The 12,477-nt window shown below is 40.8% G+C and overlaps 1 protein-coding gene across 10 annotated transcripts in view; it reads left to right on the forward strand.

The window, feature by feature from the left end:
• FILIP1 (filamin A interacting protein 1) overlaps positions 1-12,477 on the forward strand; it is a 124,227-nt gene that overhangs the window by 103,938 nt on the left and 7,812 nt on the right. For 6 of the 10 annotated variants that reach the window (XM_015859040.3, XM_015859039.3, XM_085543732.1 and 3 more), the window contains 2 exons: positions 1,219-4,024; positions 9,903-10,124. In XM_015859040.3, the coding sequence (XP_015714526.2) occupies positions 1,219-4,024; positions 9,903-10,109 (3,013 nt within the window). In that variant the 3' untranslated portion in view covers positions 10,110-10,124. Of the gene's footprint in view, positions 1-1,218; positions 4,025-9,902; positions 10,125-10,290; positions 11,478-12,477 lie in introns of those variants that run through there. The other 4 variants (XM_032443719.2, XM_085543737.1, XM_085543735.1 and 1 more) reach the window with 3 other exon arrangements.

Consider the following 12,477-nt stretch of genomic DNA (forward strand, 5'->3'; position numbering starts at 1 on the left):
TCTCATAGCTTTTTATTCCAGTTCCTGTTCCTTCTGGTCCCTGAGGGATGAGGAGTGAAACATTAATAGCTGGCTGGTTTATGAGCTTAGAGTTCAGGTGAGGGCTCAGGAGACATCCCTGGTGCACCATATTGTGCCCCAGAGTTCTCTGGAGCACTTCATTTCTGGGGCAGCAGAGGGGAATATGTACCCATACTTCACCCACTACCACTTACAGTGCAGGAGTTCAGACAGTCCTCCTGATAAAGCTGATCTTTGCTGAAACTTGGGGGTTTCAGTTGCTACAACTGAAACTGTGGTGGTGAATTGCTTTGCTGTTAGCACTGCACTTTGCGTTGCAGTTACAAAGAAATTTGTTTCCTGAACAGGTGAGCAAAGAAAGTGTATCTGAATCATTACATTACACTTCCTTGTACAGAAGCTGGCGCTTTGACAGTGGTTTGAAAAATGTGCCATTTCACAGTAAATTCACTATACCTATCTGTCGTCTTGTTTGAACCATACTGCTGCTTTTGCATTAATGCACTAGTAAGGAATATATCCCTCTGTTACTCGCAACTATTTATTTTTTATGTCAGTGTATTCTCAATATAAATAGATATAAAACAGGGAGTGTGCTTCATTTCCCTGTTGAAATGTTGCATGGGTAATGGTTAATGCAGTTTGCCATGGTGGAAAATATAGGCCTGCATTACTTTTCTAAGGATAGATCTGATTTGTGCTTTTGTATTTCTTGAAAATACATTTAAGCTACGCTGTAGCCAAAGGTTTGACGACTCTTGTAGTCAACATCTGCTCCCGTAGATGGCAATGTGACAAGAACAAACCTTTTAACATCCATTATCACTGTGCTGGCAAATTTCTCTCACTCCTAATTTCTTATGCCTGTGGTGCCCAGATGGTTATCAGTCATGTGCTAACATAATATTCTGTCCCGCTGGTATATTTATAATTAGCATTTGTAAATGTTCATGTGTTATTGCATGTAGCAATTGGTTTTCCTTTTTTATCTTATTTTACACACTTTTATATGTGTAAGACATTTATGGGGAAACCATAATGCAAAAAAAGTCAGTATTAAATGGATTGGTGAGTACATAATATCTACATACAGAAACTTGCTGAAAGTGAATTAAAAAGAGAGAATTACACCAAATTGAGAAATGCACCAAATATGCATATATTGTAGTTTAATGCCTTTGTTCTAACTTGTTTCAGGTTAAAGAAACTTCTGGAGCAGGAGAAGATCTATCAAGCCCGGAAGGAGAAAGAACACACAAAGAGACTCAGTAAACTAAGAGAAGAACTAGTCAAGCTCAAATCATTTGCACTCATGCTGGTGGATGAAAGACAAATGCATATTGAACAACTTGATCAACAAAGCCAGAAAATACAAGATTTAAATCAAAAACTAAAGGAAGAAGAAGAAAAGCTTAAAATTGTTACTGCAAAAACAAAAGAAGATGGACAAAAACTGATGCGGTTAGAAACAGAACTTGAACACAAAACATCATCATTTTCTCAAGAACATGAAGAGATGACTGCTAAACTGGCTAATCAAGAGTCACATAATAGACAGCTAAGGCTCAAGTTGGTTGGGTTGACTCGCAGAATAGAGGAGCTAGAGGAAACAAACAGAAGTCTTCAAAAAGCTGAGGAGGAACTTCAGGAACTAAGAGATAAAATAGCAAAAGGGGAATGTGGGAACTCTAGTTTAATGGCAGAAGTCGAAAACCTCCGCAAGCGCATACTTGAAATGGAGGGAAAAGATGAAGAGATCACAAAAACTGAATCCCAGTGTAAAGAGCTGAAAAATAAACTGCAGGAGGAAGAGCACCACAACAAAGAGCTGAAACTTGAAGTGGAAAAGTTGCAGAAGAGAATGTCAGAACTAGAGAAGCTGGAAGAGGCTTTCAGTAAAAGTAAGTCTGAATGCACTCAGCTACACTTAAACTTGGAGAAAGAGAAGAATTTAACTAAGGATTTGATAAATGAGTTGGAACTGGTGAAGACTCGAGTGAAAGACCTCGAGGCATCAGAAAGTAAGTTGGAAAAAGCCGAAATAAGCTTAAAAGATGACTTAACGAAGCTGAAGTCATTTACTGTAATGTTGGTTGATGAACGGAAAAATATGATGGAAAAAATAAAACAGGAGGAAAAAAGGGTTGAGGGTCTAAACAAGAATTTTAAAGTTGAACAAGGGAAAGTTATGGATGTAACAGAGAAACTGATAGAAGAAAGTAAGAAATTCTTGAAACTGAAATCAGAAATGGAGGAAAAGGTGTCTGTTTTGACAAAAGAAAGGGATGAGTTAATTGTTAAACTTAAAAGTGAAGAAGAAAAATCCTCAGAACTAAGCTGTCGATTTGACCTGTTAAAGAAAAGAATTGATGGTATGGAGGAAGTGGAGAGAGAAATTACAAGAGGTCGAGCCAGAAAAGGACCAGAGCATGGCTGCCAGGAGGACAACAAGATTAAGGAACTTACTATTGAAATTGAAAGACTGAAAAAACGGCTCAAACAACTGGAAGTGGTTGAAGGAGATTTGATGAAGACAGAAGATGAATATGATCAGTTAGAGCAGAAATTTAGGACTGAGCAGGATAAAGCTAACTTACTTTCTCAACAGCTGGAGGAGATGAAGCTCCAGATTGCCAAAAACAAAGCAATAGAAAAAGGTGAAGCAGTGAGCCAGGAGGCAGAACTGAGGCACAGGTTTCGTCTGGAAGAGGCTAAAAGCAGAGATCTGAAAGCAGAAGTTCAAGCTCTTAAAGAAAAAATCCATGAGCTGATGAACAAAGAAGACCAGCTTTCTCAGCTCCAAGTTGATTATTCAGTTCTGCAGCAAAGGTTTATAGAAGAAGAAAATAAAAACAAGAGCATGGGGCAGGAAGTTCTGAATCTAACGAGAGAGTTAGAACTTTCTAAGCGTTACAGCCGTGCTCTGAGGCCCAGCATAAATGGACGAAGAATGGTTGATGTTCCTGTGACATCCACAGGTGTGCAAACAGATGCTGTGAGCAGTGAAGCAGCAGAAGAAGAAACTCCAGCTGTGTTTATACGGAAATCCTTCCAGGAGGAGAACCACATCATGAGCAATCTGCGACAGGTAGGTCTGAAAAAGCCCATGGAGCGTTCTTCAGTGCTTGAGAGATACCCCCCAGCAGCAAATGAACTTGCAATGAGGAAATCCTGGATACCATGGATGAAAAAGAGGGAACCTGGTGCTCAGACAACTCCAGATAAAGGAGTCCGAACCCACAGTGGCACAGCACATCCTGGGGAGGTTGTCCTTTCACCAAAGCAGGGTCAGCCTCTTCATATTCGGGTGACACCAGACCACGAGAACAGCACAGCTACTTTGGAGATAACCAGCCCAACCTCAGAGGAATTTTTTTCAAGTACAACTGTCATTCCTACTTTGGGAAATCAGAAGCCACGGATAACCATCATTCCCTCTCCAAACATTATGCCCTCGAAAGGAAAAGGCAGTGAAAGTCCACTGGGCCCAGACCGTTCCATGTCTCCAGTCACTATAACAACATTCTCCAGAGAAAAGTCTCCAGAGGGAGGCAGAGTACCTTTCGCTGACAGACCTGCATCACCAATTCAGATTATGACAGTATCAACATCCGCAGCACCAGCAGAAATCTCTGTTTCTCCGCAGTCACAAGATATGACCATGGGAAGGGCTGTTTTCAAAGTAACGCCAGAAAAACAAACCGTCCCATCTCCAATCCGTAAATACAACTCCAACGCTAATATTATTACAACAGAAGACAACAAAATCCACATCCATTTGGGTTCCCAGTTTAAGCGCTCTCCTGGTGCTGCACCAGACAGTGCAAGTCCTGTGATAACAGTCCGACCAGTGAACATAGCAGCTGAAAAAGAAGTTGTCACTGGTACTGTCCTACGGTCACCCAGGAACAACCTGTCCTCACGACCTGCAGCAAGCAAGGTGACAAGTACTATCACTATAACACCTGTGACTACGTCCTCCACACGAGGAACGCAGTCAGTGGTAAGCAGCACAGTCCCATTTTGTAACCTTTATGGTCAGGAGAATGGAGAGCATAGTTTGGGTTTGAGATGCCAAAAGGGAAAGAATAAGTGAGAAGAGGAGAAACTCCAGGCTGCCCTACATGTGTTTCAGATATAGGCTTAGCTATAAGATTTGAATTTGCTTGTGATGGAAATGAGTAACTTTATGCCAGTGTTGGACAGTGATACAGAATCATAGAATGACTTGGTTTGGAAGGGACTTTAAAGACCACCCAGTCCCAACCCCATGCCACGGGTAGGGCTGCCCCCACCAGATCAGGTTGCCTAAGGCTCCACCATCCAACCTGGCTTTCAGTACATCTCTGGCAATCAGCTCCAGCACCTTGCTACCCTCTGTGTAGAGAATTTCTCCCTAATATCTAATCTAAATCTTACCACTTTCCTATCACTATCTGCTCATGTAAAAAGTCGGGCTTTCTCCTGTTTATAAGCGCCCTTTAGTATACCTTTGGCATTATCTCCCAAAGGAGTAACTTTGAAAGGAACTCGATGCAAAACTACTGAATATAATGGCAGTCCTGTAAAATTCTAAGTGAGAAAGAGACAAAGAATGATGGAGATAACAGCAATTTTTACTAAGTACAAATTCTGACTTCTGATAATACTTGTAGTGGTTTTTGGCCCAGCTGGATAGTCCTTAGCATCTGATAGTGCAGGCTGATATTTCTTTGGTAGAATCTCATTATATTTATTATTAATTAATATCTGCTGTAATACTGGACACTGAAGGAATGAATAACCAGACTTGGTACCATTGTTTTGTGCTCCAACTCTCCTTTAGCCAGTGAGTATGAGGGTTCTTTCTGTCCCACTAATGTTATCAACTTTTCAAAGTGCTCTCTCTTCCACATTTTTTGCTGCTTTCTGTCTTTGGTTCCTTTTTTTGTTAGTGCTCTCCCTCCCTAAAGATTTACTAGGCCTTGAACATCATTTTGCAATGTTTTAGTTGGGAAAGAAGAATTTGACCAACACACAAAAGCAGCAGTACTGTATTAATCCAAAAGCTTATTTAGCCTGTAGCAGTTACTTAGGGTAAGACTATTTTAAGTGGATAAACAGAGAGTCATGTTTTCATCAATGTCTGTTCCCAATTTTTGGCAGTAGGTAAGTATTTCTTTCTGAACCAGAGCCTGTAGCCACATCTTTGTATTTAACAGACTGTGGTGGTGTCTTCTTCTATCTGTTCTGTGTTTTGAACTTGTTTATTCTGTTGTTCCCACAACATCATAGGCCAGTTAATTCATTTGTGGGCTGCAGAAAAATGCTGGGGATTTTTATTACCTTTCACTGCAATACCTTAGTTGGTTACAGTCTCTATTTTAACATATACTAAACAAGCGTGCCCTGAAATTTGCATTTGCCATGCTGATCTATTTGGGATTGCATGTACAATCTCTCCTCACATGTATAATGCATTGGAGATGTTTCACAGGGACTCCTGTATACTAAAAGCAACTGTTCATTTTTTAAAGTCTCAAGTTAATTCATTTATTCACTCCTTTGTCTCTCAGAAGCTTGGAAAACCTATTTTTGAGAATTCACCATTCTTTTTTACTGCATGTCTGACTCTTCTGTGGCGATGCACTGAACTGCGGCAGACAAAACGTTTTTTCTTTTGTTTTCATCTGGCTAAAATGTAGTTTCTCTCATCACTTCATCGCTGATTTGGAATGTAAGGAAATAGCTCAACCATAGGATTTACTTTATCTTTTGCTTTCTTTTGTGTTTTAAGGCCCATGTCAGATTAGCAGGGAACTTATAACAAGCCCAACTGTGCTTTTTCCTCCCTAACACTCTGAAAAAAATAGAAGTTGTATATTCACCATGTGTTTTGCAAGTGGCTGGTTTATAAACACATTCAATACCCCTAGATAGGAAAAATAAGGTGTAATCATTTACTAACCTTTGAAGAAACCAACCTGGGTAATGTTTTGAGGGTATGAGCTCATAAAATCAAGAAAGACAAACTACAACAACGCCACTTTCTTTGCTCACTGGTTTTGCTTGTTTTTCTTAGCTCTCCTCGTACAAGGTATTTTTTACAAAATCCTAATGCAGTGCAAAGGGGAAAATCTGAAATTTCTAGCTCTTTTCTGCCACTACAACAAGTTTGCAGTTACTGTTTTTATATTTGAAAACATTTAACACATTTTCCAATTTTGTTGACCAATCTTTAGTACTGCAGGTGAAGGTAATTCTAGAGTGGACGTGTGGTACTGTTCAAGGTTCAGCTTGTGGTGTCTGCCTGCTCAAGAGACCAAAACCAGTTACAGTGGCTTCATGGTGGATCAGATGGAGAGTTGAGGGGTACTACTGTTGATTGGCAACAACCTGTATGGTAGAGTAGCTGCAGTTATCTGTCTCTCTTAGTAAAGCCTTTTTCTGAGTCTGTGATGGTTTTGACATAGAGAAAAGGGGGCATTGGTCTAAAGAAATATCAGGCACCTGCAGGAGAGTTGGGAAGTTTTTGAGCAGTTAACCAAAAAGATCAATCAAAAGAGGTATCTCTCTGTGACTATCTCCCCTGGCACCTGAACTCGCTGGCTTCTCTGAGCAGGGCCTCAATGTTTTGGGGGTACTTCATAGAATTTCATCTAGTCCAACTCCCCTGCAATAAACAGAGATATCTACAGCTAAATCAGATTGCTCAGAGGCTGGTCCTGCCTGACCTTAAATGTCTTCAAGGATAGGGACTCACCACATCTTGGGGCAACTTGTTCTAGCACCTCATTACCTTTATTGTAAAAAACCTTTTCCTTAATGCAGTCTCCTCTCTTTTAGTTTGAATCCACTTCCCTTTTTCCTATCACAACAGTCCCCACTAAAGAATCTGCCCCTTCTTACAAACTCTGTTTAGATTCCCTGGACTTCCAAGGTTCTGTTGCATCCCTCAGCCCCATACTGATACGATGGAGGCTATCCCAGTTAGACTGAATTCAGTGTTTAACATATAACCATAGCCATTCTGATTTCTATACCCAAACCCACCCTTAAACTTCTTCTTGATGGTAACTGCCTTCCAGGATTTAGTCACCTGAACATACTTCCTTTGTGCCATTTTAAGCACTCTCAAGTACCCTACCTAGCTTCCAGCTGCTTTATCGGAGGTTGCAGGTCTCTTTAGATCCCCTTTTATCAACTGGCCTTGTGCTTGATATAGCTTGAATAGCCCACAGCATCTCAAATTGCAATAGATGCTTTTATGTCAGCCAGGGAACTGAACCGTTTCTGTCTAGGGCGAGCTGGTCTCTGATCTGATCAAGAGCAAATACTGAAAACACATCTTTGTTATTAAAATATTCCAAAAGCGATCATACACATGAATACTCTCACTCCTTCTGCACATCCATCAAATACAATAAAGTTGACCGTAGTGTTCCAGTAGCACATATGGCCAGGTCTGAGCCACTGTAACTTCACCCTGCCTTCCTGTAAAGCCTCTCTGCGGACTGCATCAAAATTGAGAGCATTCTTGCATCAACCTGAAGAAAAGATACAGCCTATGAACACACGGGTCTGGAGGGGATTGCTTGGAAGGAATTACCAAGAGGCAGATGTTTGTGTTTTCTGCCTCAGACATTGCTGAAGTGTACCGTGTCCCTTGCCTGCTTCCAGTGCTACCCTGCCAAAGGGGACGGCTTGCTGAAGGGCTACATTTATGCTGTTTTCCTTGGCTTAACAAACACAAAATGCTCTTGCAGCTGTCTGAGAAGTGGGCATTAGCTTCCATAGAATCAACATGTTTGTGTGCCACAACGAAGGAAGCTAAAAAAAAAAAAAAAAAAAAAAAAAAAAGTAAAGCCAGTTAGAGTTCTTTTCACACTGATTTCCAGCGATTTAGGCTTGAAATGAGTAACTTGAAAGCACCCAAATCCTTCGTTAATAATTTACATGCGAATAAAGCTAAAGAAATGCCTGGGATTCCAGCTACTTCATTTGATTGCCTCATGTTTACAGACTGTGGAGCTCTTTCAGGGAACACAAGATGTTTGTCATTTGGGTTCCCTGGGATGTTGACATATTTTCCAAGGCTGATGGAATGCATTTGCATGTTTTGCCCTACAGAATTGTATGGGCCTAACTTGTTTTGACATCTACATGTGAGTTCCATATTAGCCTTTAGACTACTATTGTAAATGTTGCTTTTAGTTATTGAAAATGGCTTCCTTCCTGCCAGGCAGACAGCATTCAAGTTTTCCAATTGTGATTTTTTTTTATTTTTTTTTTTTTTTGTGTGTGTGTGTGTGTGTGTGTGTGTACACATAGAGGTTTGAACTGGTCTTAGAAGATTAAGGAATGGTTTTCCTTTCAATACTCGGGGTGCAGACAGACGGCTCTGATGCTCCTGGCTGGAAATCCTTCAGGAGAGAAAAATGTTCCTTCATGGAGCACTTTAAAAAAACACTCTAAAGTAAATTAATATGTGTTAGAATTGATGCAATCCTCTAATCCAGTGTTCTTCAGAAGTTTACTTTTATTTTGTTCATATACCTTAAGTTGCAATATTTAGTCATTTAGCAGACAGTTGTAGCTGGGATTTCTGAATCTCAAGAAAGGTGTTTTGTGAGAACAACGTCTTCACTGATTACCTGAAAATAAAGAAAGCCAAACTTGACTTGCAACAGAGATGCACAAGTTGTCATTGCTAACATGTGTCTCTATATTGCATGCTGCAGAAGGTAGGAGACATTTGTATCTCAGAACTGTCATGATTGCGAGTATTTCTTTTAGGTCATGGTCTGTAAGGGGTTAACTTCCAGTTTTGGCCAACATTATCTGGGCAGAAAAGATGTGTTGTCTTTGAATCTTTTTGTCCCATCCTAGTAGTCCTTGTATCTTTACACAATAATTCAGTTGCCTAAACGTGGATGTGGATTGCCATTCCCAGAGCTGTGGGAGGCCTGCCTGGCCTGTGACTGGCACTCTAGCTGGGCGCAGATCTGTGGCTGTTGCCAGCTCCAGGCAGGGGGGGTTGGGTCCTCAGCTGGCTTCCCTCCAGAATAAAGAAACATTAAAGATTGTTCTAGGCTTTAGTTTATTCTTCTGAAGTCCACAAACTTGAGGATAAGAGTGCTAGGGAATTTGTTGCCAAGACAGAGTTGGTAGAATGGCTGTCTGCCCTGCCTTGAGGTAGACCTGGCAAGGTCTGACCCAGAGGTCAGCAAGCTGTGGCTCTGACTCCTGGAAGAGAATTCTTTCCCACATCGTTTTTCCTGCAGCAACAGGAAAAGGAAATCCAAATCTTGGCCCAGTCTCTCTATTTTGGACCTATTTGCTTCCTCCTACCCCTGTACTTCCCAGTGAAGAAATAACCAGCCCCAGCCATTGCCCACTGAACTAGAGGAAGCAAAGTTCAGTTTTATTTATGTGACTGAGAGAGCTTGTCCCAGCTCTGAAAATACATCAATTAGTAAATTAGCCTCATGTGGCTATTCTATTTTGAGGGCCTGTGCTCATCAGTGTGCACATGTGATGCTAATATTGTACCTGTCTGACAGCTTGGCCTTGGCTCAACAGCCTCTGAGTGAGCCCTGCATTGTGGTGTGTGGCAATGTCAGAGATCTGCTGGGATTCCCATCCATATGATGATCTAAAACGCTTGTCCCTGGCTCTGGAAGACTAGTTTCACTCTGATATTGTGCCTTTGGCCCTACTCTAGTAGTATTTGCTACAGACACATTTCAAACGTGAACATTTATTTGCTGATAGGCAGGATTTAGGACATTGTTGCTTGAGTGGTAAATGAAGAAACTGTAAAAAGTGTAATATATAAGAATATGTGAGAAGAAAAACTCTTCAGTTCATGTCATTTCTTTCTCTGTGTGTCTCTTTTGCAGACAGCACAGGATGGGTCATCCCTGAGACCTACACCCACCCGTATTCCCGTGTCAAAAGGTATGAAAGCAGGAAAGCCAGTAGTGGCAGCCTCGGGAGCAGGAAATGTGACAAAATTCGAGCCTCGTGCCGAGACTCAGTCAATGAAAATAGAACTGAAGAAATCTTCAGCCAGTGGCTCTGGCTCCCTGGGCGGGGGTCAGGGCTGATGGCAGGTTCAGGGGGTATGTTCTGCAGCTGTTACTGCTACCATGATCTACAGCCCCCTGTCTGTGGAGTTGCTCATGATTTTCCATACTAACGAAGCCCTTCACCTGTCACTCACAACCAACTAATGAGTGTGTGTGATGACTACTTGAGTAACAACATCCTTTTGTTTTCTTATTGAAGGAGGAAAAGAACCATCAGAAAGGCAGTGTACATCAGGAATACATTCAGCCTGGGAAATGAGAATGGGCAACTTCACCAAGTTATTAATCCAGCCTAGGAATATTTAATGCTTGACTTGGTGACTTTTTAATAGACTGAAGGAAGATCAGTCACTTTTAAACAACTATCTTCCAGCATAACAGATCACTTTCTGTCCTGGCTTCTCTGTGGAGCACCTGCGTGTAACCACATTTTTGAGATGCTGTGGTACCTAGGGACCTGAGCTTTTATTTCAGTAAAAGCTAGTGCCTCACATACAGCAGAGGAAGAGAGAAAGGACCACAGGCTGTGACCAGTCTTCTCTCTAGGAATCTCTTCTCTCTGTGAGCTGCTTTCTCAAGGCAGTGACAAAATTCAGGGATATAGGAGGTTAGTTAGTGCTTACAACTGAGTCTCTCTTCTGTGGCTTAGACTGGGTTACTGCCATCTCTGGGGTTAGTTGAAGGAAGTGGGCCAAAAGGTGTTTACTCTTTAAAAAAAGCCTCAGAGAAACATTGATCTGACTACAATCAATGAAGTCCCTTTGTGCCTGTTCCAAAAACCATGAAAGTCTATGAAGCAAGTCCTTAAGTTGACTTCAGTGGGCTTGCAGTTTTTCTTTTGGATGGACTTGTGCTCTATAGATAAACTTGAGCTGTCAAGCATCCTTATGTGTTAGAGGGAGTGTCAACACAGATTGCTGGTGCCAGCACTTGCTACGTAAAGACACAGTTCAGGTATGGTCAGGGAAAGAGAAAGTGTCTGATAGCTAAGTTATGGTCAGTTCTCATTTGTTTGAAGTATTCTGTGTTAAGTACAGACTGCCTCAGAGTACCATGGAGATTCTTCTTCTCTCTTTTTGTTTTCTTCATTTATATGTTTGCATTTTTAAGCATGTTTTAAGGAATTGTTCCAGCATGGAAATGGTGTGGATACTGATGATTGTTACAATGATTTATTTAATAACACTAAAGTTATTAAAGGGCATTTCCTTTAAGAAGAAAGTTGCAAAAAAAGAAACTGAGCTGAGCAGGCTGATAAATTAGGTTTTAAAGCTTGTATACCTCAACCACCACAGAAAGCTGTAAAGGACTGGTTAGGAATAGCTTTCAGAAGGAAAAGCAGGAAGACAACCAATAAATAATAAATACAATTCACGGAAAGAAAAATGCATCAGTGTGTGAAATATTAAATAGCTTTTCTGTCTGGGAGAAGAAATTTGATGGAAGAATCTGCCACAGAAGGTCGACAAAATTATATTCAATCCAAACAATGTTTAATCTTCAGTGTGCACTTTGCAGTGCTCTCCAATTTAAGATCCAGATATGGCCATTATCCCAGAATACAGCTGGCATTTTATGATTAACATGAAGGACATTTTCTCTGTGATACAAAAGCTGCTGTCACATACAAAAAGAAATAGGCTCCCTTTTTTCCATCTGTACAGCACCTGCGGTACCTGCTAGTTTTATGTTTCTGGTTCCTATGGCACCTGAAAATCAGATTCAAATTTTTATAGCACTCAATTCCCACTATTTCAGATAAAACTTGGAAACTGGAATTATCAAGCGATATAAGTTACCATTCCAGAAGTGCATCGGACCCTCTAAACAAATTGTTGTAAGCTAAAAGCCTCAGTTTGACAATAAATGGTTACTGAGATCTTACCGTTCTGATTGTAACATGGACTTTTAAAAAGATGTTTGAAGAAAACTTATTAAGAGCTTTTAGCTGGATAGACCCTCTAAATACTGGCACTCAAACAAATCTTTAGTTCAAAACAATCATTTAAATAATACTGCAAACATGAGCCCCAAGCTAATGTGGATACAGTGATGAACTACAGCTGCCTTAAGCCTTCCTTTTCATATCCTTTTTTTTTTTTTTTTTTTTTTTTTCCAAAGAAAAGAGCTATTCCTTAGTTAACTGTTGCCTTACACAGGGCAATGTTCTAAGAGTGCCTGTGGTTGAAAAAATGGCTTGTTTTGCCTAAGGTCTGAGAAACTAATTCAGAAATAAGCCAGACTTACAGTACCTGAAATCCAAGACACGCAAATTAGCACAGCTGAACCAGGACTGCAGACACAAGCTAGGAACTGCTCTATAGAGTCAGAAGGATTATATGAGACAGATTTGAGAAATTCCAGACAGGTCAGACCAAGGATGCTG

Source organism: Coturnix japonica, chromosome 3, assembly GCF_054131305.1.
Source record: "Coturnix japonica strain WE chromosome 3, WE-NBRP24, whole genome shotgun sequence".
NCBI classification, from domain to species: Eukaryota; Metazoa; Chordata; class Aves; order Galliformes; family Phasianidae; genus Coturnix; species Coturnix japonica.